The following is a 25,846-nucleotide window of genomic DNA, read 5'->3' on the forward strand; positions in this document are numbered from 1 at the left end:
TTTCCAGAAGAGTACTTGTTCCCAGCAAACTCCATATGGGGATCAAATACGATTTTAGAAATTGAGGGCTCTGTCCCAATTCTGCAATGCTCGGGCAACATGTTTTCCTACAAAGACAAGTTGCTTTGCCTCAAGTAATTTAAGTCCCGATGCCTCCTTGGAAGAAGCCTTAAAGAGGAACTTGTTTTGTAATTGGTTGGTCCAAGGCATGAAATACTAACATTGCCAGATCACAAACAGCTTTTCTCTCTTTAAGAGGAGTTACAGTTCTTCTTATCATCTGATACACTTCCAATTCTCAGAGGACTTGAGGGGGAAAGAAAGGTGACAGAGACAGGCTTATTTCCCCCAAGTAGTTTCCTCATTCAGCCCTATTTACCCTCAGGGTGGTTTAGATTAAGTACAGGGTCATTTTTAATTGCATCTGGATATCTGAAATTAAGTTCTAGTACAGGAAGAATCAGGTATTACCTCTTTTCCAGAGGACAGAGTTGGAGGAAATTCTTATCTTCCTACCTGTGTCAGATGACTGCATTAGCACAAAATGAATCCAAATCTGTAGTCCCCTGGATGTTGTGATGCATGTGAATGCAAGTTCGACATAAAGAGAATCCTTAATTAACTATATGTCCTTAGGGAGTTTCACAACACAAAGTTGCAGGGTTATACTCAGAACTCTTTATTGCTCGTGAATGTAGAAATCAATGTACGTTACTTTCAGTTTGTTTTGGTTTGGTTTTTTTACTTTTTGTAACTTCTGTTTTTGACATACCATCCAAAGTTCTTACTTTTCAGCAATGTACTTCATCTGGTATTTTTGTAAAGGGAAAATTATTCACCTGGTAACTCTGCTTATTTGGAGATACTGTACCAGAAAGCTTCCTTGCAGCCTACTCAGTCTCTTGGCAAACTGGAGAATTCTGACAGCAGAATCCAGCATTTTCTGGTAAAAAGAAAAAAAAAAAGCAAAAAGCTACATCTATAAACAAGTTGACTTTTGCATATATACATTAGAATTTTGTTCATCTAATCTTTTTAGTTTAATATTTAATATATATATAAATAAATAGAAGAAAACACAGACCATTATTAATTTGGCTTCTATTAGAAGGTTCCTCTTATAATATTGATTGGGCACAGTGCTTTCAGTATACTCTCCAATCAGAATTCAAATAGGGAATGTTAAGAATCAAGCTAGTGCATAAAAGCGATGTCTGCTGGGGGAAGACATACCACCTGCAGATGCCAACAGAAGTGGGGAGAGGAATGCTGAAGCCCCTTGAAGTTCCTAGCCTGTCTTGTGTTGAAGGCTTGAGAATGGAGAATGAAAATTCTGTGGGATGTTATCTTCAAAGATACAGAAGACGACAAGTGTTTCACATTTAGATCTGACAATTTAAAAAGAACACAGCAATTTTTGAGAATTAAACATGTTTCAGAAATGACTAAAACATTTCCGAGAGACTTGTTAGGCCAGTTTTCATAGTGAATTTCTTTTACACATGCTTGTTTGCATAATTACCTCAAAATATAAATATCTAAGTATAGCTTTGCATTTACAGTTGCTGCAACTGAATATGCAATACCTGACAATAGATACAAGTTCGGATGTGCTTTGATATTTGCAAGAAAAATTCTTTTACAAAAATGGCAGCATAGTCATTCCATACGTGTAATCAAAGCATATGATTTATTTTCAAGACAAGCTATTTCTTCAAAAATTTGTTAATTTTTTTTCCTATTGTTGAGTAGTTTTTAAGCCTTTCCTCTCATGTAACTGAACATTCAAGAAGCTGGTACCAAAGAAATCTGAATATTTTTTCCATGGTAGGTAAATATCAGGACTGTTTTCTTCCTGCATTTAATCACTTACCAGAGATGTTTATAATATCATGTGTTCCTGTGCCAGGGACAGACCATTATCTATTAAGGACAGGAAAAGTCATTCCAACTTTACTCCAGTAATTTAGGATTGCACAGTAACCCTATATGTTCTGCAACCTGAATTCCCTAGTAGTAATCCTTGATCATTTTTTTTTAATACAATAGGCATACTAAATATGACATTGCTAGTAAGAAAAATAATCCTTTCTTCAGGAAGCTGGCCCAAGGAGAGTAGAGATCTTTGACTTTAAAAGAAGGGTAAAGTTTTCAAAAGGAATGTGAATCTGAGAAATTGTGGTGATATTAATGATATTGGTAATTTACCAGTTACCTTTGTAATACATAAAGAAACATTTAATCCATTTCATTTTGTTGTACTGCTATGATGTTGCACAGTGCCTAAGATACTTTAGTGCCTTAATGTTACTAATGCTAAGGACCCTGAAGCCACTGAGGCAGTGTTTTCCAGAGCCTCTCTGGAAGTATTTTCTCTTATAGTTCTTATGTTGTTATTCCTGGATTATTTTTCTCATGGCCTTGCACCTGCAAACCCCAATAGCATCGTTAGAGGGTCTTCATGGGAGCAGCTATGATGCTGTAAGAATTGCCTCTCTCCAGCAGGTCTTTACCTCCCAAAACCTAGTACACAACAAAGTCGATAATATGATTTAAATGCTTGATAAGTATTATCCATTAATATATGTACACAGATGTTTAATGACCAATCAGTGTACAACACTTGCACCATGTTAACATACTCCACACAGCACATAGCATCATCAATGGGAACAACCAACAGGGAGTTTGAGCAGTTCCCAATGGAAAGTATATAGTGGCAGAGGGATAGCATGGCAAATATCATCATCCCCACCGTGAGCAACAGCATTGACATATTCATCATCGTCACCTGCTGCACCAGAGAGATACCCTCCCCACTCCCAAAGTAGGATGTTTTTGTGGGAGCCCTTAGCTGCTTTTCCAAGTCAGCCATTAAGGAGATTTTTCATATTTCATCCCCTTCCTCCCTCATTTCGTCTGTCTCCTTAGTTTTAGCTACAGACCTCCCTAATAAAACTCACTAGTCTTAAAGATGTTTGAAGGGGAAAAAAAGGGGATGCGTGATCCATTTTCAAATAGTCATGTTTAATTCTGTTCACTAGAGCAGGACTTAGGGGTATTTTGGCACTGAGTAATGTGCCATATAAAGTTTGATTTGCATGGCTAGAAAACTCATAGTTTTGCATGCATTTTAGGATGATTATTGGGTAAAGTTTAGTCAAGCTTCAGCAGATTTTGAACAGCTTCACGATACACCATCTACTAGCATGATTTCCTTCAGCACCAGATATGCTTTGCTTTTCTATTCCTTGGTACAGGTGTCTCAGAGGAAGGCAAAATGAAAGCAGTCTCTCTCTAATTTCTACATTAGACTGTTTCTTTGGTGAAGACTCTAGCATCAGACTGCAGATAGTGTTTTAATTGATCTTCTGCATCTCTCTATTTGCATAGTTATGTTTTTGTCACATATACACTGGTCTGTTTCTATATTGTACTGCGTAATTTATTGGTTTTCTTGTTATAAAGCAGATATGTAAGGCTGAACCCCATTTCTGTGAGGAACGTATTGTCAGTTCTTAACAGGCTGAAATTCCTAGCGAGTGCCAATAGTGGGATAGTCTCTGAGACCATCCCTGCTCCCTTGGAATAGTCTAGGGAATAATAGCAATCTTCTGCAGATGGCACTGGTAAACAGTATTGAGTAAAAGGGAATTTGCCAATCAGTTCTCCTATGAAAACAACCTTTTAGTTAATGAATGTCTTCCAGAGGTTTTAACCCACATGAAGGCTGAGCGGGCTACATTGATAGTGCTCAGGTATCTATGGTAAATCCTAAATGCAAAAAAAAATTTATGACATTGGAGACAAAAAGATTAGTGTCAACGATGTAAATACATGACCCAAACAAAATATAGATAATCTGACTAGAGCTTCCGCAGATGAAGAAATTGCGTTTGGATACTTGTATGTGTTGGTTTCAAACAAACATGCTTCTCTTTAGAAACTAATGTAAAACCCATCTGTTTTCTCAGGTAGAGAAAGCATGATGAAAAAAGAGATTTGACAAGCTTTGATGAAGTTTTTATTTGAACTGTATAAGGGGGGATCAAATTAGGTTTTGACTATATAACTTTCTAGTGTTATACCGGAAAGAACAAGATACTACGATAGGTCATCGTTTTACAGGGATGCCTGTGTGCAGTTGATATGGCTGTTTATGTTATTCTATGTGGTTTTGCCCTAAATAGGCTAGATGGAGCTACTATATAAGTAAGTACAACAAACATTCACCTGAGTGATTCTGTGGTTCTTTCAATCTACAAGTGCATCATTTATGACGCCTCATGTAAGGTGACTGGAAAAGCCAAAAGAATGTCTTATGTCAAATAAAAATCCTAGATCAAGTTTAGAGCTTAATTCCTTCCAAAGTATTACAACTGAGTGTAATGGCATTTGACAGTATTGACATTTTTTATATGACTTCTTTTGGCTAACTCAGCATTCTGAAAAAATAAATAGTGTTCTCCCTTTGTGATTGAAAGGGTTAAATAGTACCAATTCATTACCACTCACAAAAGGATTTATTTTGTTCTCATAAATCAGTTTTATTCCACATTTTTATTATTCCTTTGGGTCAGCTGCTCCAATTGAAATCAATACAAGTGCAAGTGACACAATCAATCTAGATATTTGATTATGGATTTGAGACTCCCAGTTCTGCTCTGTGTGTTTAGCTAGTCTCCTTCTGATAGTGTCCCTGGAGAATGGAAAATTCTTATTGGCATCCATGAATTATGGGCATAGATTCAGAAACCAGATACTGTGATAATCTCCATTTATGTACTGCTGCAGCTAGAGAAAGAATGTTCTAACCATGGAAAAACAAACTTGAAGATTTTAAAGCTAACTGTTTCTGAAATTTTTTTCGTGTGTAAAATCTCCTGTGAAATAAACTTTATAAAGTCTCATCATTTGTCTATAAACCCCTCAAATAAAATGGATAAAATCAATAATTATATGCTCTATCATCAGCTTAACATCACAAGTACAGCAAACGTTTTTGCTATTTGATGCCTTCTGGTCATTTATAGACAGTGTGATGTTATGCCACTTGGGGTACTAAGCTGTGCTGGGACACTTTCTCCTGTTCATGCTGGGATAAGAGCGCCTGGACATTGGAAGCCTGTGTGAAATCTACATAGGTTGGTTCTACTCATAGAATGCTTTCCAGAGTTGGGTGGCCTCACCCTATTTTATGATTTCTTTAGGTCATGGACTGAGTTCTTACAATGTGTCCTTACAACACTTAGTACAGTGTGCGGGGGGGGGGGGGGAGGGTCCAGGACTGATGCCCCTTGGTGCTGCTGCAGCAAAGTGAGTTACAATACAGATGAACATACTTACAGCAGAGATTTAACACTATACTGAATACACTGTTTTAACCAGAAGGTCTAAATGAGACAATCTCAATTGCAAGACTCATTGGACATTTCTATGTTTATGAAAGAGTAATGAGAAAACCTAAAACAGTAATTCAAATTAAAAAAGTTTCTTCTTGACAGTTTCATCTACAATGACAGAGTTTTTAAGCTGAAAGCCTCATGGCACTGAACTGGAAGCTCAAAAGGGTAGATGAGACCACACACCAAACATTCCTCTCTGTCTGCCATCATGACAGAGCCTAATCTTGGCTGCAGTCATTAACTATCCATGGGGTCTGTGCTAGCTTGCTTGTATGAGCTCCCCCATCAAGCTGTGGGCTTTATTCATATTTCAGTCCATAGAATTAATGAGCATATAAATGCACATTCCTTTGTGTTTGTAACACTAATGATCACTTATTTCTACTGACAGGAACATGCTTTCATCATAATAATTACCCCTGCTTTGCCTTAGGGTTCTTGAAGTATTCTGCAAATTTTCATAGAATCATAGAACAGCTGAGGTCGGAAAGCACCTCTAGAGATCATCTAGTCCAACCCTGCTTCTCCAAGCAGGGTCAGTTGGAGCACATTGCCCAGGACAGTGTCCAGTTGGATTTTGAATATCACCAAGGACTGAGACTCCACAACCTCTCCGGACAGCTTGTTCCAGTGTTTGACCAACCTCAAAGTAAAAAAGTTTTTTTCTTAGGTTTAAACAGAATTACTTGTATTTTCTGTATGTACCCAATGCCTTTTGTTCTGTTGCTATATACTGCTGAGAAGTGTCTGGTTTCTTTACACCCTCACATCAGATATTTATACACATTGATAAGACCCTCCCCCCGTCCAGGCCTTCTCTTCTTGAGGCTAAACAACCTCAGTTCTCTCAAACTCTCTTTATGTGACAGATGCTTCAAGCCCTTAATCATCTTTGCATTGATTCTACTCCAGTGAGTCCATATCTGTCTTGTACTGGGGAGCCCAGAACAGGACGAGCACTCCAGATGTGTCTCACCAGGGCTGAACAGAGAGGAGGGATCCCTTCTCTTGACCTGCTGGCAATGCACCTCCTAATGCAGCCCACGAGGCTGTTGGCCTTCTTTGTCACAAGGACTCATTGCTGGCTCATGTTCAACTTGTTGTCCACCAGGACCTCCATGTCTTTTTCAGAACAGAAAAGCAGCTTTCCAACATCAGCCCCCAGCCTGTACTGGGGGCCAGCTCAGAGCGATGGACAGAATGTTCAGCATATGCATTCTGTACATCTCAAGACAGTCTAAGACAGCTGTGCCAAATCTAAGTCTGTGAAAAGTCACAGAAGATGCCTTTGACCGCTTTAAAGTGAGGGAAACTGAGCCGTCAAAGGAACAACTTAAGAAGTACAGTCAGAAACTACATCTGGGTCTTTAAGCTTTCAGATTTCTGCTGTATGTGACCATAAGGACTTTCATCTTATTCTTTAAATATTTTCTATTTTTGAGTCTTAAAACTAAAGGCTTCTTTAATTACCAGGAAAAAAGGAAAAGGCTAAGGTTTTTCAATGCGGATGATGTGAACTGTTCATTATTTACAGAAAAATGAATATTTTGGATTCATAGTTTTCCAGTTTGTCACAGTGCTTTTAAATTACCCATCTTGCCTCATCCAGCAACTCCCCCTAGCCCATGAGAATGAAGGTTTCCTGTGATAAGAGAGTCCTCAAGTTTTGGACTCAGTTTGAGAGACTGAGACCATAACATGTCCTTAGAAACAACACATCTGTGAACTCAGGATCAGAGGAACAAATAGTGGTTCAGGAGATTGAGGCGCAAAATTGGCAGTGTACTCATCTGAAAAAACCAGAACAAAACAAAATCCCAAAACCAAAAAAACCCCACTGCAAAACACAAAAAACCCACCAACACTTAGTTGAAAAGAGGGGTATGGTGTCAAAACACAGAAACCACTTCATAAGATCAGCATAACAATTGGGATGACAATTGGAGAACAGTTCATTATTACAGTTCTTAGGAAAAGAGAGTCACCAATAATGACGAGGAAAGATTTTTAGCTGTTTTTTATTGGGACAATTGAACTAATGGAAAGTCACATTTTTTATTCTGAATACTGCACTAGAAACAGTGGGAAAGGGAGAGAGGAAGAGAAGAAAAATCTTAGCTGGGAGGAAAGGAGTAGCTTGTGTGGAAGTTAATGAGGCTGAAGAATAGGCAAAACTAACGGACAAAAGAATGAGCTTACAGACGAGGAAGTGTGCATATTCACAGAATTTCCCCCAGAAAGATGTGGTGCCAAAGAGCCAGAAACCAGCACAGGGACAGAAACTGGTGGACAATGAGGACAAGGTATGGGGAAGGATGGGGAAAAGGGGTGAAAAAGTGAGTTCTTGTTTCATTTTTATTTTGCTATTCTGACATTAACTTTTTCTGTGGCCCAAGATAAGATGCTTAACCTCTGTACGCTCACACACATATAAAGCAGGCATAAAAATAACTGTAAGTATTTGTGCTCGTTAACTAAATAATTTTTGCATAATTCTTTAGATCCTTATATGAACTGTTCTTTGACCTGGATTTTTGCTACCTTTATTCTTTCAGTAGTCTTCTACAGTGGTAATAGTTCTGCTTCTATCTGTTTGAATATTGTGGAGCAACATCCTCTCTAATGTAAAAGAGGTTATCAGGACCTGTATGTATGTAATGGAAACAGTATAGATTGGTAATAATATTTCAGAGTATGACACAAAGCCTTAAACTCACTTGAAAAATACCTTTTGCCATGTAGTAGCACACAATATGTAGTGTACTTTGCGATTGAAGCCTCACACTATCTTGAAATAGTGATATTGAAAGAAAATAATGGCTTATTAAACATTTGTGATGATAAGACTTAAGTGTTTCAGGCTTAAGAACCTTTTAGGTGGAAATCTCTCTGCATTTCACAAACCATGGTCCTGTAATATCATTTAAGTTCAGACAAATCTGGGGGTAAAAGATGAGCAGTCAGCCAATTTCTATGACACCACAAACAGGAAGAGGTAGAAATCTGTTTTACAAAGGCAGCTCAGTTGTTGAAGTCCCATAAGAACACAAACAGAGAAGTATAAGGAAGCTGATTTTTGACCAATATCTTCTGTATAATGGTGGCTAGCTCTTCATGATTAGGGAAAGAAAAGCACGTGAGCACGCAGTAATACTTTTTACTAGCACGGCCTCCTTGCTTCCTGAAGTCAGCAGCATAGTTGTGTCAGTGTGTTTGCAATACTGACACATTAGACCAGTTATCTTTAAACTTATTACTTTAATAATCGCAAATGCAGTGGTAGTAATAGAAGTATTTGGTATTTGCCCATGCATATGAAACATGAGTTTTTTCTCTTTAATACATAAAAAGGAAACATCTCAATTTAGTATCTTTTTCCTTAAAAACATTAAGATGGAAAGAGTACCTTTAAATGTGGCAAATTCTGGAAAAAATCCAGGTTTTAGATGTGAGATGAATGCATTTAGTTTGTACTATTTCTTTTTTCCATTGCAGTCTTTGTCATGAGAATGGTTTCATGTTGTACCATTTCCTGCGCTCCTTACAACCTTTGTCACATGAATAAGATATCAGAATGCTAATGACTAATATACAGTATTCTGTGTCTGCTGATACTATACTGTACTACCGTGACCTTTGCAATATTATGTATTCTGATTGGCTGTCCATTTCACCTCTTCCCCACAAGTTAATAAGGCTGTAAAAAGGAGAGAACTTGAAATGGCCAGCCAGTCAAATTACAGAATATTGAAAAGGTCAGAGCAGTACAGCACACAGAAAAAAATTATGGAATATATGAGGCATTAAAATTCTTGTGACAATGATTATAACAAGAATGGAAAAGGATACCCATTTATGTTATTTCAATCTAGTGAACCCCATAGGATGACGGACCCAGGACAGCAGTAATTTACGCACCACCGACCCACAGGAGCTTTATTCACCTATTTACAGGGGTACTCAGTAACAGGAATGCACATCTGCTTGGGAACCCCCCTCAAAGTGTCCACCCAAAACCATAGTGAACCTTCAAACACAAATACTCACCAGCTAGAGTGCTGTGTGAAGCTTAGCACTTTTAAACAATGATTTTGAATAGAATATGTATTTGTGTATCTTTTTAATGTAAGCATGTTTTATTACTTGACGTTGTTTCAAGTATACATAGTTTTTAAGTATGTATATGGATATTCTTTAGCCCTAATTTCTTCATTTTGATAATGTTTTCCTGAAAAACTGAGATACTTCGATCTAGTATAAACTAGGAATAAACTGGGAACAGCACGGGTTTTTCTCAAATACCAGACTTAGCCAAAGAAGTCCCTCAGAAATATTGGGGGAAATATGCAGAGCCTTATGAGCACGAGGGCTAGTAAAAGAACAAAACCATCACGATGGAAAAATATGGCAAGATTAAGGAGCATGGGGAAGCCTTTCATGTCTGCAAAGGGTTTAGTCTTTTTTTGAGAGGTTACAGGAGATGGTGGCTCTGAGCCCCCTTCCATCTGAATTCATCTTTTGGTACAGGTACTTGCGTGTCTAAGTGTTGAAGGACATGGTGAGCCAGTTCTAGGAGTTTGTTTTCTGCCTCCTTAGTTAGGTTGTTCATGTTAGCTGTGTCTTGAGGGGATCTTGCTTGTTGGAGTGCTGGTGACTGTTCATGGCAGGAGTTACAATGCAGAAATGTGCAGGAACGAGGAGGTATTCTGGTAGAAACCGCTTGTCTGAAGTAAAACAACGTCTCTTAGAACTTTACCAGTGTCTGAGGCAGCTGCTGTTTAGATCTGCGGCAGACTTGCTGGTAGGCTACAGTAGGACCTGCGAGCAGGATGGACAGAAAAATACACATGAAAAATGGAAAAAGAGAGGCCTAATCCACTTATACTCACAAATAGGGTCCACACTGAAGCAGTCTAGGCAGGAATGGCACGGAGTGATATGACAGGGTTATCACTGTATCGCTTTCTGTCAGGCTGAGCTCATGTGTCTGCATTTTCCAGCCCACTGAAAGCCAAGTGTAAGCAGTGAGAAGTGGCAAAGCTGCATATTGCAAGTCATCCCCAGCAAGACCTGCATTTTAAAAATGTTCTGCTAATATTTTACTTGCCAGTAGCAGTAAGTTGCTAGGCAGGGAACTGGAATAAAACACCTTTTGTTTGTGTAAAATTCAGGTTAGGAAACTTGCAAGTACTCCTCAGCTTTTTATTAGAACCAATGAAAAATTTTGAACCGCTATGTTGTCTATCTCATTGTAAATTTGCAAGTTCATTTTTGAACTGAATAAAATGGTTATGTAATTACATATGTCTCCTAATTATTGAGTAATTATATACTTCTTATAATTGCCGAGTAATCACTCTGCTATAACTAGAATTTAATGTTACAGCTAATTGTATAATTACTGTATATTAATGTTGTTATCCAGGCAACTTGGTATAGAGTGTTATCCTTTTAATTCCTTTTCTGTTACTTGAAACTGTATTTTTAAAAATATAGTATGGTTGGCCATTGGAAGAAAGATTAATAGTGGAATGAAAATATCAGCAGAGGTAGTACATGCTTTAATTCTGGGCTCAGGTGGATGAGAATAAAAATATTAACATGTTAAAACTGTACTGTAGATAGAAAAAGTTTAATTTGCTCATGAATTGGGCACATAAATTGCTGTTAGGGAGCCTACTTTTATGCTTGAGGTTTGAATCTATCCTATGTGCCTTGATCTGTCAACACTGGATTTTTAAACTTTCCTACACATTGTAGGAGAAACATTTTTAAAATGTATCTCTTTTCACAGCCAACCGAGTCCTTAAGTTTGTCATGTCACTAGGACCTTAAGAATGTATATGTCAGTTGGCCATTTCTAATGGCTTTATTGTTGTTAATAAAACAATAGGTCCATATAACAGTCACGTGTTGTTGGGAGGGCGTCGCAAATAAAAAGTTGCAGACTGCCTGGTGGTGCACAGAAAAACTCTGATAGATAATGGGAGAAATGTGCCTTGTTGGATTGTATCTACTCTCAAATCACACAGAGGGACAGTTTCACAAAGGTGCAGAAGGAGGGTTTGATATACAATTTAAGAGCCGAGATCAAGAAATACAGATGCATTTTTCTAGTGCTGGCTGAGTAGCCTGGGTACATAAGAGTAATCACAGACAAAATAACTTTGCTTCTGCAGTATTGGTATGTCTGTATGTGGAATGCGTAAAAACTGGTTGTTCTTCTTGCATGATAAGAAGCTTTGCCTCCATCGTTGTTTATAAAATAGGGTCTCTCAGGCTAATGTAAAATTCAGTGAAATCCAAAATAAATCCGTCAGATTTCATGAAATTATTCTACATTCACACTACTGTAGTCTGTTCGGGCAGTCTGGTGCTATGGCATGGTATAATCCAGGTAGAATTTGAGCAATGAGGAACTAGACTACAAGGCAGATTTATAAAAAGAATTTTATAAAACTGTCCCCCTCCCCAAAAACTCAGAAAGTAAGTTTGCCATATGTTACCAGCAGAATAGCTGAAAACACTCTTTGTGCAGCTCTGTGAACATCAAAATAATGGAATGGCTTGGACTCGTATCATAAGTGAATCACAGATTGTTTATAGGAATCCCAAAATTAGAGCAAAGTCCAGATCACTCATTCATGGTGAAATGTAATGAGAGCGTGACTGAAATGTACTGCATACGCACATGTTAGTGCACATCATAGAAATATGGAATATTTGAAAAACTGTTTCAGATTTAATAACATTTCAGTTTTAACAGTTCATTTGAAACTTGCATAAAAATGAGTAAAACCAATGAGTTTCACTTAAAAAACTAATTAAAAGAGAGTTTCCAGGTTTTTTTTAATTCTGTCTTATTTAGATTTTGTAGAGGACTCAGATATGAATATTCAATCTTCTGCCTGTGACAATGCCTTAATTAATTTAAGATATTTTTAATAGTTATATTCTGTTTAATCTCATTCTCATACCTGTGGTCTCAGACTTGTGTGATTCTGCTGTTGTTTGTAATGTAGAATTTCCATCAACTTCAATATGAGAGCTCTCCATGGAATGATGAATAGTAGTAATAATATTAATCTTTTATATAGCACTTTATATGTTCAAAATATTGGATAATCTTTAAATGAGCTCAGCTTTGCTCTCAGATGCGTGAGTGAAATCTTCATTGAGTCAAAAAAATTGTTACTTGACATACGATTTTTTTATTTTCCAGTCTTAGTCATCAGGTATTTTGAAAAGGTTTATTTTGTTATTTTTGTAGGGTAGAATATTGTCTTATCTTAAGTTTGAGATCTTAAAAGGGTTGTAAAGGACATGTAGGTTGCTGTGATGTCCTCTGATGATTTCAACTGATAAACTGAATACTTCAAATCCTTGTATTATCTTTGAGAGGACTGCAGGCCATGCTGGAAAGCATGTGTTTCTTACTGCATAGGACTAATTCTTATGTATGCAATGGAGTTAGCTTATAAACTCCTAAGGTAAGTGTTTTTCTAGTGAATTCAAGAAGTTTTACCAGTTTTTCATAGGCATAAGAATTAACCTTAATGTTTTGAATTTGCAGTTATCACATAACTGTTTTAGAACATGAGTAATTTCTGAAAACTGGCTTCTATTTGCAGTATATAGCAGTCAGCTTTGCAACTGCATGGTTGGTTCATTTATTTTTCAAGTTTTACAAGTACCACAAACTGTTGGCAAAAGGAGGAGAAAATGGTCAATAACATTTTTTTCTTCCAAATAGGCCATTTTTTGGTGTTATTGGTATCAATGATAACTTTTCATTTGAGTAGAAATAAGACTTGGTTCATAAAGAGAGCGAATTGTAGCAGATGCAAGGTCTAACATTTGTTCTCCCCCCTCCCCTTTTTTTTTCATAACAGCTAATGCTAATTATTCTATTGTAAATGGTACTCGGATGTTATGCAGCAGCAACGAATCCAATGTATGGGTACCCATTAAAGGACTGATTCCATTTTCTAACTACACAGTACAAGTGAATGCTTCCAACAGCCAGGGCAGCTTGATAAGTGATGCTATAACAATAGTCATGCCTCCAGGAGGTAAGTATGAAAAAGTGCTTTTTCTGTGCATGTAACAATTACACAAATACTCGGCTGAACAAAACGTTATTTATTATTGCAACTGGGGACTGGAAGTTCAGAAGAATATGTTTGCATTAGTAGTTCTTACTAACAGAATTGTTCTTTTCAGCTTCTAATTTGTCACATTGCTCAATTTAAGAACTAGAGAATGAAAACGGGTAGTTGTATAGATAACTTATTATGTAGGTGAGAAGTGCATTATATACTTCATTTTTTTCTTGTGAATGCTGTTGTATTCTATCATGGACAGCTAATCTAATCTAAGAATACAGAGAAAGTCACCTGCATTTTGTAATCTGTTTTAGAATAAAAGTTAAGTGCTGACAAAGAGCAGTTACTGTATAGACTTAGATAATTTGTTTAATAACAGTAATATAAACCATTGGTAATACATCGAGCGAGAATCCACAAACTGGTGTAGCTGTAAGAAAGTCAATTGCCATGTGCTGATTGACAGTGAATGAGGCTCTAAGCCACTTTGGATGTTATCTTCATAAAAATTTGAAAGAAGAGAATGGAGCAAATACTGCCTAAACACTGTGCATTTTTTTGTTGTTATAAATGAAAGCTTAAATTTACAGCTGATGTATATGTGCTCCTTTTGCATTCTCTTTTCATGGACATCCTGGTGAATTAGCTTTTGTTGAATAAATGCCAGTGGAAACAATGAATTTAAGGCAATTTTGAATTCTAAAGTGAGACCCCAACAAAACCTGAGCTTGAGAGATGCGTAAGTGTAGCTGGTGAGCAGGAATAGTGTAGAGGGACACACATATCATTGGAAAACTAAAAAAAAAAAAAAAAAAAAAAAAAAAAAGAAAAAGGAAAACAAACAAACAAAAAATCCCTTAAACCTTACAGCTCAAAAATACAATTACACTTGGAACAGTTTGCTTGCAAACAGATGGATTGGTTTGGGGGCCAAACCAACAGAAAGGCTTCTGAAAAGTGAATAAATAAAATGCAGAGTTTGTATGCAAGATTACGAAGCAAGAAGGAAAAGGTAAATTCCCAGGACATTTTATACTTTTCCAATCTGATATTGTCAAATTTTATACCTAATATTAACAAATATAAATTGTCAAATGATAATAAAACCGCATCTGAGTTTTACTGCTCACTTAAGACTGAGCAGTAAGACACTGACATTTCTAATCCCAGTGTCACACTTCAATTTTGTATGTAGAAATAACAGAATTTGGTAGAGAAAATTTTACCAAAGAAGAAGGTAAAGGATCTTTAAAGATAGGCAAGGATGTGCACAAGTTTATGACAGCCATTAAGATACACTTTCTTTCATCATTATATTGTTGTTGATTACAATTAGAAAACTTATAGCTTTGAAATTATCTTTTTTATGACCTTGTGGTAGTTTAAAAGCAATACCTCATTGATTAAATAGGTTTTAGTTCATGCTTCCTTTCAGTTAATGATCTGAAAACATATTATCCTGATTTACACATAAAATCATGCTGAAAAGCATGTGGCATTCACTAGGATATGTGTGTTTAAGTAGAATTAAATTAGCAGTGAGAGTTATTAAAGAAATCTTCCATACTATTGTCCAGTGGACTGTGATCTGTAGTGAAATGAATAATAAATGAAGCAGTGTATATGAGTACCCTCACACACACTATATTCTCACCATATGTGTACACACATACGGACACACACACGTGTATATCTAGGACAATGTATGTTTACTTTACTACGATGTTTATTATAATGACTCTTTGAATGACATACAATTCCATTGCATGCTAAATTATGAGTATAATGGTCATTTTATACTGGGCTGTATTCATTGCCTTCACTTACAAACACTTTCTAAATCATTAAATGAAATCTAGACGCTACTAAAATCAGAAGGAATTTTCTTTCTCACTTCAGTGGCCAAAATTTCACTTTGTCAGAAGTTTTGTTTAATCAAAGAGTGAAAGAGGTCTCGTTATATACAAAATCACAGCCTTTTAATGAGTGTTAAAATGTAGCATTTTCTTTTCAAGAGGTAAGGAAAAAAGCTGTTTCAAAAATTTGCATTGTGGGGAGTACTTCATGGAGCTTGATGGAAGATTGTATAAGAGGGAGAGTGACAGAGGACAAAGGAGTATTCCATTTTGAAGTTACTGCAGATCACTGTTTTTCAATTATGATACGAACTTTCTTCCAACATGCATTTCTTTTGCTTCATTTTTTATTTAAAATGTATTGCACATAATATAAAGCACACCAAAACTTTAGTGTTACCTGATTGAATGTATCTTAATTTCTCATCAAGCTGATTTGCCATGCTTAAAGTCAACGCTTAAAAAAAAAAATCTTAGAAATAAGGAATATATTTTATCTAAGCTCTTGACTAAAATTGCAGTGCAGGTTCAAGAGTTCTTGGAAAGATTAAAAAAATAAAAACTGAATCCACATGTTAATCCATAAATATGAAACTTTCCTTTGACCCTTACCCTGTAGTGGTCTGGAGTTACTAATGGGGTTAGGATTTCAACTCTTAATGGGACTTGGTGCATTAGTGTTTTGTATGCATGGAATTCAGCATTCGGTTTAATAAGTGGTTGACATTGGTGATGTCCCTTAATTTGCTTAAATCTAATTGGCTCTTTTATCAGTCAAACCTGTATGGATTGGCAATTGATCAGAAAGGGTCAGCCATGACTGTGCATGTACTTAAATGCTGGAACCACCAGTTAAAGTCACTGTTGCATAATAAGAAGCTGAAACCATGAGAACAAATGATCTTCAGAGTTGGAAGGCAAAAGAAAGCGGAGAAGTTTTTCAGGATGTTCAAGTTCAGAACAAAGGCATTATGGAGTATATAAATTTTAAATACACTGCTTTTTGCCTCAAGACTTAAAGCTTTTTTTCCAGATGAACTGAAATCTTGTCTGAAACTGTCTTTGTTACATCAAAGAACTGCATAGAAAGCTAAAAGAGATGGAAGAAGCATAAAAGGGCATAGTTTAAAATGATTAGTGACGAATTTCATACCGCAGAGGTCGAAGTAAATTTTTTTGAGTTTTATATTTTTTCCAAAAAGAATGATTTTTTTCTATTTATCTTGTCCTAAACTGCTTTGGTAGAAGTTGTAAAAAATAATATACTAGCCAGTGCTTCACATTTATTTGAGGATGCCAGCCAGTAAAAGATCTAGGGAACAAATTGTTTTAGAATTAATTTAATTAGGTAAATGAATTGAAATGATACAGCGGATGTAAAACTGCAAAAATCTGGGAGAAAATCTTCTGTACGGAGTCCTTGGTTATATATTTTTCTTCTTAATGAGTGCTATTTCTGATGTAGTGGCACATAGAGGACCCCATTAATTTAGGATTGCTTTGTAATAAGAGATGGTAAGCTAACAGAAAAGAAAGGTGCAATCACTACTGGTAATAGCTTCTACTCTAGTTAAATCCATTTGTTCCCTTCCTTTGACCACAAAAGCCTTGGTATGGAAGGGAATGAGAAGTCCTATATGCGGAAAGGAAGAAGATAGATTATGTTGAAAAAATAGGTGCAAAAAGAGGTAGCAGAGAGAGACAGGCTGCTGATCAGATAGGAAGCAGGAAGGGGGAGGCTCAATCATCACTTCCAAAGCACAGAAAAGGACTGGATTCCCAAGTAATGACAAGAGGCATGAAGCTTGTTGTGGATGGTAATTCTGTGTCACATTGCAGAGCTGTCTCTGTGTGGTTACTTGTGTTGGCGATTACAAACCATTAACTTGATGCTGACTTATCTATGCAAAAGAGCCTCAAAGAATTGATATATATTCCCTATGTAAAACATAAAAGGGAAGGTACGCTAAAAAAAAAATTTGCCTAAGCAGTGAAGTGTCTCTTTAATGTCTGCCATAATTTATGAAGTATGTTGTTCGTTTATATGCTCTGTGATTTGCACAACATAGGAATGTCTAGCTGTGAAAGATGTCCGATTTTGCCTTGGACTCTTAAGCACCTGGCCTTTGCTGGTCCCTTGTTTGCGTATGGGATGCTGCATGCCTCTGCCTACAAGCTTGGGCTAGTTCTCAGCAGCAAAAAGTGAGCCTACATACTTGTAGCTGTTGATGTTTGTTCAACATCTACAGAGGATGGTGTCCTGCAACGAGAGGATTTCAGCTACTGTTGGTTTAGGTAGCAACACCTCTGAGACTGGATATTGAACCACATCATAGGATCATTGATCTAATTATGCAAACAAATAAGAATCACATGATACAACTTATATTCACATCTGAAAGCATTTGCTCATGCAAGTTGATGATGAAGCCAACAGGCCTCCTTAGACGAATGAATATTCAGTAAATAAAGCAAACTGATGCTGTTAGGCCAGAATTATTTAGGAAGAAAAATTAAACCTGAATATGCTAGAGTTTTCCCTGTGAGACAGGTTTGTTTTCCATGATGCTCAGTATCACACTAAGAGTCACACCATAAAACTTGTTTTGAATTTCCTTTACTTCAAATTTCAAGTATTTCTGAGACATTAGTTGTTTTTCTCATTTCTCTCCTTTTTTCTATTCTTTCTTTCTTTTTTCTTTTTTTTTCTTTTTCCTGTAGACTTAAAATAAAATCCAACAGGATTATTTTTGTTCTATATCTTCTGTTTCTTTTTCATTTTTCTTCTCTTACATCACTTCTTGTAAAGTAGAGTAGTAAAAACAGAATTTAAAAATGGAAAAAAATAAATGAAAGTTAGTTTAGGAAAAAAAAGCTTCTGGCATAATTTTATGTTATTCCTTGCAAAAAAATTGTATTAAAAAAATTTCAAATTCTTAAACACTTGCGTGATATCTCTATAACTTCAGAATAATATAATCTCCGATTTTGATGAAGAATAGGAAATGTTTTAAACAAAATTGTTGCAAAAAAGTTGACAGTGGTGGAGTGGGGAGTGTTAACAGAAAGTTCTTAATGAAAAATTGTGACCGTATCTTTCCTAGAGGTAGCTTAAGGAGACAGCAGGATAGAGTAGGGAGGGGGAAAGAGCTCTCCTACATGTCTCATCAATGACCTAGCTAATTAAAGGGTGTCAGTGGCAAGCTGTGTAAATTGTCCGTTCCAGTTCCTTTTGTCCAGAAAGATGATTTCATGGGGATATAAGAGTAGGATTGCAAAAGTGCTTGTGTGGAAAACTGGGAGTTATTCTAATGAAACCATAATTCTTCTCTAACCTCTGCAGTATTGAACTGATTGTCATTTTCATTAGTTCTACTTTCTTCTTTAATTCCCCTCTCCCAGTCTGTTCAGCACATCTTTCAGTGAGCTCATACTGTGTCTATTCTTGGTTTTGGGCGGGTGTTTTGGGTGGCAAGAGAAGAGAGAAGTAAGTCTCATGCCTGAAAGGTTGTGTCTTCAGACTCTGGCAATGGGAGACACAGAGGTGCCCACTTTACTGCTCACTTTCCTAAATTGCAGGCAGTTGGGGCTCAGCCTAACTCCACACATCGTAAAGGACCGCCTCAAGGTTGCTTTAAATTGAACCTTAGTGTAAGTCCCTGCTCATAAAACTGGAGAGTGCCAGAAGGCCATGACACTCCAGCTATGTCTTTCTTCTTCTGATTGCCTCCTTCTCTTTGCCCTGGCACCCTGTCCTTTTGGGGCTAGGCAGATGTCCCATAGTTACAGCTATGCTGTTTCCATGCTCCAGACATAGGACACCTGTATTTATCAGCTCTTAGGTTGCTTTCTGTCTTCTGGAGCTGCATGAAATAGGGCAAGAAGATCAAAACTGCAATTTTAGTTGCCTAGAAGAACATGAATGTTTTTGCTTGCTTGGGGAGTGCCAGATGAGAAAACGAGAACTGTGCAACAGCTTGAAATAGCCAATTGATCATCTATAAGCAGGCAATTAACCTCATTGTAGAGGTCTCATTCCAGGTCTTTACAAAACCTTAAGCCTTAGCATGAGGTCCAGGTGGTACTTAAGATCTCTTGGAAGAAATCTGTGGTAGAGCAGATTTCACGCTGGAAAACTACAGCTTGATTGTACTTCTGAAAAACAGAAGAATACATAAAAGTGGGAAAAATGGTCTGCTGTGGAATTTAGCAGCAGATCATTATTTAAAATGATTACCTACCATCACATAAACCTATTTTGGACCAATTTCAATTGTACATAGATAAGGTCACAATTTAGGTGAAGTATACAATTTTTATATAATCTTAAGCCTAGTCATGGTTGGGCTGTTTTGGTTTTTTTTCATTCTGTGTAAATCTGAACCAGACTGGTCAGTACTCTAAAGTTAACATGCTTTATGTGATAAATTAGGTTCTTCTGTTGAAGGAATTCTACAATAAAATGACATTGAAATTCCTAGTGAAAACGTACAGAAGACATTCAAAAAATCACACCATGAATTTCGTCTTTTGAACCATTTTCCAGATATATGCAAGTATTAGGAATTAGATCAATTCTTATGTTACTTTGCTGCTATGATTTGCATTGCTTTTCTAAAAAGCTCACTTTATTATATTTATTTTTGACAACTCCTGCCACTGTAGTTTCCAGAATAAAATGGCATTTTCATTAACTATCAGCAAAGGCAAATGTCTGTGGGTTGGTTTTTTGGTTTTCGGTTTTGTTTTTTTGTTTTGTTTTGGGTTGGTTTTTTTTTTTTTTGTCATTTCATTCTGTATTTTCTGCACTTGAAGCATCTAGATTATGGAAGTTAGCCTGCTGATCATAAAGCACTTGAGTAAAGTGTCAAAGGTTTTTTTGAGCTACTTCGGACAGTTGAGGAAGCTTTGAAGTTCCTCCATTTGCAATGAACTCTGTAAGCTTCCAGCAAAGTTCTATCACCCTGTTACATATTTGTCACGTTTCCATATTAAAAAAAAAAAAAAAAGCTTAAGGGGGAGGAAATTAAGTGTCTCTAAAGATCTTGCTGATCTTTAGAGAGGGAAATGTAGAGGGAATCAGATCACTACTCTTTTCCTCTCTTTAGCTTGGGACAAAACCAGAGATGATCTTTCTTAAACATCATGGCCATAAAAGTACTTTTGGATTTTTTGCTGGTTTTCTTTACGGTTAAAAATAACTCCTATTAACTCCTATTTGGGAGTTTTCTGTGTAGTTTGGAAATAGATCTGAAATTGTATTCTTAAAATCTTAAACTTTGTATCTGAATTCTTAAAACACTTTGCAGAATTAAAATATTTTTCCTTCATATAGTTCATTATTTGTTCTGGTGGTGTTTTAAGTTTGATTTTTCCCTACTTTTTCCTAGTATAGTGCTCCTCATTATGTAACATCTATGCAGTTCTTTGGGCTAGTTGACTGAATACCTAAGGAGAAATAAGCTTCTCTATAAAGACAGAAGGGGAGAGAAAAGGGAAGTTGAGTGAGAATCAGTCATTAGAGTCACCACTTCTCCTCTGGTGTCCCTATAATGCAGTGTTGTTGTATGCTACCCTCTTTCTTCCAACAAAGGCGATTATGAGAGTCTATAGCCCTTAGTGATTCCTGACATTTGACAGTTTTTCCTCACTGTGCTTTTCTTTCTGAACATTTATTTTTGTGTCTGCACGCACATGCAGATGCACACACACAAATACGTATATGATATATTAGTATATGCATGTTCATGCATACGCTGGATTTTTGTCTTTTTTCCTTTGGCTCTGTATGCAGGTCTTATTTATCCTTCTGACAAAGAAATAGTATGCTCTTAGACTAATTCCAGATTAGTAAAATAAGAGAGAAAGGGAATTCATGTATTTCATGTTACGGTGGGATACGTCCAGTCTTGAATTATATTAATTCTTACTATTTGTATACTGACATATTTACTGTTATGATTTTTACAAATATTTACTAATTCAGCTTTCCAGTAGGCTTCTGAAGTGACTGAGGATTGTTATTCCCGTTTTACAGATAGAAAGACAGGCGTGTGTTAGCAAGGGAAGGTAAAAGAGATTTTTATATTCATCTTCATGCTGAAAAGTATAATATACATGTTAAGATTTGTCAGCCTCTCTTCTTGTCCCTCAGCTTAGACTGGAGGATTGCCTCTTCATGAAGGGTGTCATCATAGTTGAATACGGTCACTGTGTACATAGAAAATACATGAATTCAGGTTGACTGATTTTAGGTTTTAGATTATCTAAACAGCTCTAATAGAACATATAGACAGAAAAGAAGTTGAATGAGTGAAGAAATGGCATTATATAAAGAAAGAATACTTCTCTTTTCTCTATTTTTCCTTCCACCGAAGTTGTGAGTGCTCTTACATACTAAGAAGCCTATTTGAGACGGTTATTCGTAAGAAATTGATAGTGCTGTCCAAAAAATTCAACAGGATGTTCCTGATGGTTGTAATCTGCATTAAGCAGCAGTAAATTTTCTGTGATGAAGATTTAGGCCTTTCAGTCTATGTTTTAAAAACGAACGTAGGAGAGGAAGTTTTCCCTGCCTCTTTACTTTTTGTCAAAAGATTGAAGAAAATCTGTATTGTAGATAATATGTATTGCCAAGGTATTTGCTTTGCCTCAACATATGGTGAGTTGTATACGCAGACTGGAGTAAGTGCTGTGACATCTCTTGTGGCATATAAGGCAAAACACAGTCAGCCTGGCTTGGGTTTGAATAAAACGTGATGGTGTTACTAAGACTTTTAATCAATTAGGCTACCCAATTTTGAACAAGAAGACACTAGCCAAGGTCTTTTCAGTACAAATACTTGGGAACAGATCATTCATTGTTGTATATTGACACACTTCTACCAATTCCGGTGGATTTATGTGTTCTTCAGCATTATCTGAGGAAATGAAGCCAAGAGTTAATTCATATAAATGGTTTATTTGTTAAAAGTATCTAGAACAGGACATTAACTGATGACTAGCTACTTAATAATGCTGTACAAACCTTCCTATGTGGATGGGTCGGGTATAAAAGGTTGTAATCCTTTTACCCTATTCATCAGATAAGTCAACTGTATATTTTGCAAGGATTATTTCTATGTGTGAATAGGTTTATCTGAATTGCTTTTTATTCACCTTAAATATTAAATATTTTGCTTCAGCAGATAACACCTGGATCATATTTCTGTCAATTGAAATACTATTTTTAGTGGGGGACCAATCCATAAAAACAGTTAGGGATTTTTGCCACGGTTAGGTGGAACAGAGGTGTTACCTTTCATATTCTGTCATAGCTTATCTCTGTTAAAGCACTGGCCAAAAAAAGGAGATCTGGATTATTCATCCTAAAGTGACTAACATTCCCATCTCCCACTTGCAGGGCAGCGTATTAATCTCTGGGTTCATAAGCAAGGAAGGCAGAATACTGCCCATCTGTCCTGTTGAAACTCTACTACTGTGGGGGAAAAAAAAAGTCTTATTTATTGGGGGACAAGACAGAGCAGGTGCTATTGTAACCCAGGGCTAAAGACACTTCTCAGGTTGGGGTGAGGCAGTGTACATGTCAGCAGCAAAGGGGCAAGAGGAGCAGGTCCTGAGTTCTGGGAATTTGTGGATCTGGACGTATGTCGTTCATCAGTGCTGATACTCAGCACGAGCATCAGAATGTGATCCTGTTGCTATTTTCTAATACAGCTTAATTTATTGATACTGCAGCTGTTGAACTAGACTGTAACATGAAGTGACAGCCATAGCATTGCAGTTGGCAATTTTGAGAAGTGATAAGAATTCTTGTTTACTCTGTAAATGTGATAGTTCAGATTTGTCGGCCTTCGCCTCACGTGTTACATAGGACAATAATATACAGTGTTTTGTTGTTATTTTCCTAATTATAATAGTTTTATTTCCAGAACTAAATTTTTTATTCTGCTCTTTGCCATTGTGCAGATTACCCCCCTGAGAGTTTTGCATGTTGATCAATGGCAGGATTTGGTTATATAGGAAAAAACACTCCATACTGTTAATGATGACAGATACAATTAAATTAATTCTCTGCTGTCTCCTTTGATGTACACAGATTTTCCCCATTAATATTGATGGACTTTAGAGTCACAAGAACATGTTGGGAGGGGAGCAAGCCCCTGAATGTTGTATTTTGCTCTTTGTGGAGCTGACTATATCACTTTATGTCTAAATGTAAGGAAAGCTGCTGACAGTTTTGATATATTAAATTATAACTGAGAACTAATTCAAGGATCAAAGATGCTCTTTGGGAGACATCACTTTACTGGTAGGAAAAATCATTACCTTTTTTCCCAGTCTCATATATTTGTACTGTATGTCTTGGAAATATCATTCCCTACAGTTTCTGAATCTTGATGTTTAATTTAACACAAAGGTCTTTGAGCAGCACAATGGGAGGGGGGTATCTGCTAGTAAAACCTCGTAGAAGGAAATTGAAATGTACATGTTTTTTCTCATTTATCAAAGAAGTGCAAAAATCTAAACTGACATTTTATATCAAATGAATTATGAACTGTGTACTTTGTACCTAAGGGAACAACAACTAAATTAGACTTTTGTTTAAAAGAGAGAGAGAGGAAAAAATAGGCTTTTAATAAAATATACAGTCATTTTTGGTATTTTGTCTGAACCTGACATATGCTGTACTTTGCAGAAGAAAACTAGAGAGTATAGGCTACTTCAAAGGCTATATGCTTTGAATGCCTCAGAGTGAATTGAGAAGCAGGTTAAGATAACACACAAACCAGAGTTTCTGCTTAATAAGTATTGTTGCTTTGATATTTTTGTTTTCAGCCTTGTCCAACTCAGGTGAACAGGAAAAGATAATATGCTTTTTAATAGCTTGAAGATTGGAGCAAAGTAGTAAATGATTTTTTTTTTTTAAGCTCCATTTGTGAGAATATGGTTGCTACTGAAAAAGACTTCCAGGGAGCAAAATTTAGAAGGCACTTGATTGAACTATAAGAGGTAAATTTTCAAAGAATTATATACTCAGTATTTTAAGGGCATGACTTCCACTGTCTTTAGGTGAACAACACTTCTTGCAAGCAAAAAGGAGACTCCCAGTCTGTAAAGTTAGAGTTTGCAACGTTTATGAGATTTTGTACATTCCCAATTTCTGAATTTCCTTCACGACTTTCAGTGGGAATATATGTATTTCAGTGCATTGACACAGAAGACACTTCGATATTGTTGTGATAAGCACCTACACCTTAGAGAAAATGGGAAATGAGAAGATAAAATTCCATGGTTTCTTTGACAACATATTCCCTAGTGCACTCCTATGGCGCTTTTTGATATATGAAAAAAATATCCAAGAACTAGTTGCTTTTCTCATATGTCATATACTTATATTTCATAAAGGTATATTTCAGAAGATTAGGTAAACTAGAATATACAAAAGCTTTCAGAAACTTTGCAAGATCCTTGCAGAAAACAACGGTGTATGAACAGCAATTGTGGGAATATCATACCATGAACACATCACAAAATCTGAAACACAACGAGACCAGCTATGTTTGTAGCTTTATTATTGTTTTATATCAGTACCATCAGGAGACTAGAACCAAAACCAAAGCTGTAATGAGATGTATTAATGAAGGCACATCCTCAGCTGAGATATCCAAATGTACTCGCACCCGAGGAGGCAGTGCTTCGGTCTTTGCAACCTTGCAATTCCCAGTAATGCTAAAGTCATCTGATCCTTTAATATGTGAGTCTGCTGTGAAGAATGGTTTATTTATTGGTATAAACAATGGGTATTTTTAGTTAAAAGTAAGGTCATTGTTTTTCTTCATTTATAACTAAGATTTTACTTTCATTAGTCAACAGTACTGATTTTCTAGATGTTCTATTTATAAATCATAGTGCTATATAGTATTCGTTTCAAAACAACATGTAAATGCCACTGGAAATGTGGTAGTGTAAATGCACATTTTTCTGTTACAGAAAGGGAAGGAGAAGAGGTGGAAGCTTGAGGGGGTGCAGTGGTTTGGCAGAGCCATGACAGAAAGCTGGTCCCCTCCAGGCGTGCCGGAGAGTCAGACTTTCTGCTCATGCTGTCTGTGGAGGAGATGAGAGGGACGGGGACAACAACTGTAGGTGGGAAGAGCCACTTCCTTCTTTCTCAACACCTGCTTCCCATTTTCCCTATAAAAAGACCCTGACAATGAGACGGGTTTTTTGTGATTACCACATATGGCATAAAGAAGTTAATCAGCAGCTGCAAACCAAATCCAGCTCTATGTTGCCTGGATTACTAGGAGCAGAAACTTTGAGGAAACCTCTTTTCCTCCTCTTTCTGCAAATAAGGAAAGAATTTGAGGGAGGAAATGTCTGTTATGGCTTCAGTTGTTTCATGACCAAAAGGTAGTCCAGTGACCTGGATCTTGCAGATACCTGTAGGACATTCAAGATACTGCACCACCCACTGTGC

At 36.6% G+C, this 25,846-nt stretch overlaps 1 protein-coding gene across 1 annotated transcript in view; it reads left to right on the forward strand.

Moving 5' to 3' along the window:
- USH2A (usherin) overlaps nucleotides 1–25,846 on the forward strand; it is a 396,109-nt gene that overhangs the window by 221,527 nt on the left and 148,736 nt on the right. The window contains 1 exon segment of the mRNA XM_050894852.1: nucleotides 13,298–13,477. Within this exon segment, the coding sequence (XP_050750809.1) occupies nucleotides 13,298–13,477 (180 nt within the window).

Source organism: Gymnogyps californianus, chromosome 3 (assembly GCF_018139145.2).
Source record: "Gymnogyps californianus isolate 813 chromosome 3, ASM1813914v2, whole genome shotgun sequence".
In the NCBI taxonomy this organism is placed as follows: Eukaryota; Metazoa; Chordata; class Aves; order Accipitriformes; family Cathartidae; genus Gymnogyps; species Gymnogyps californianus.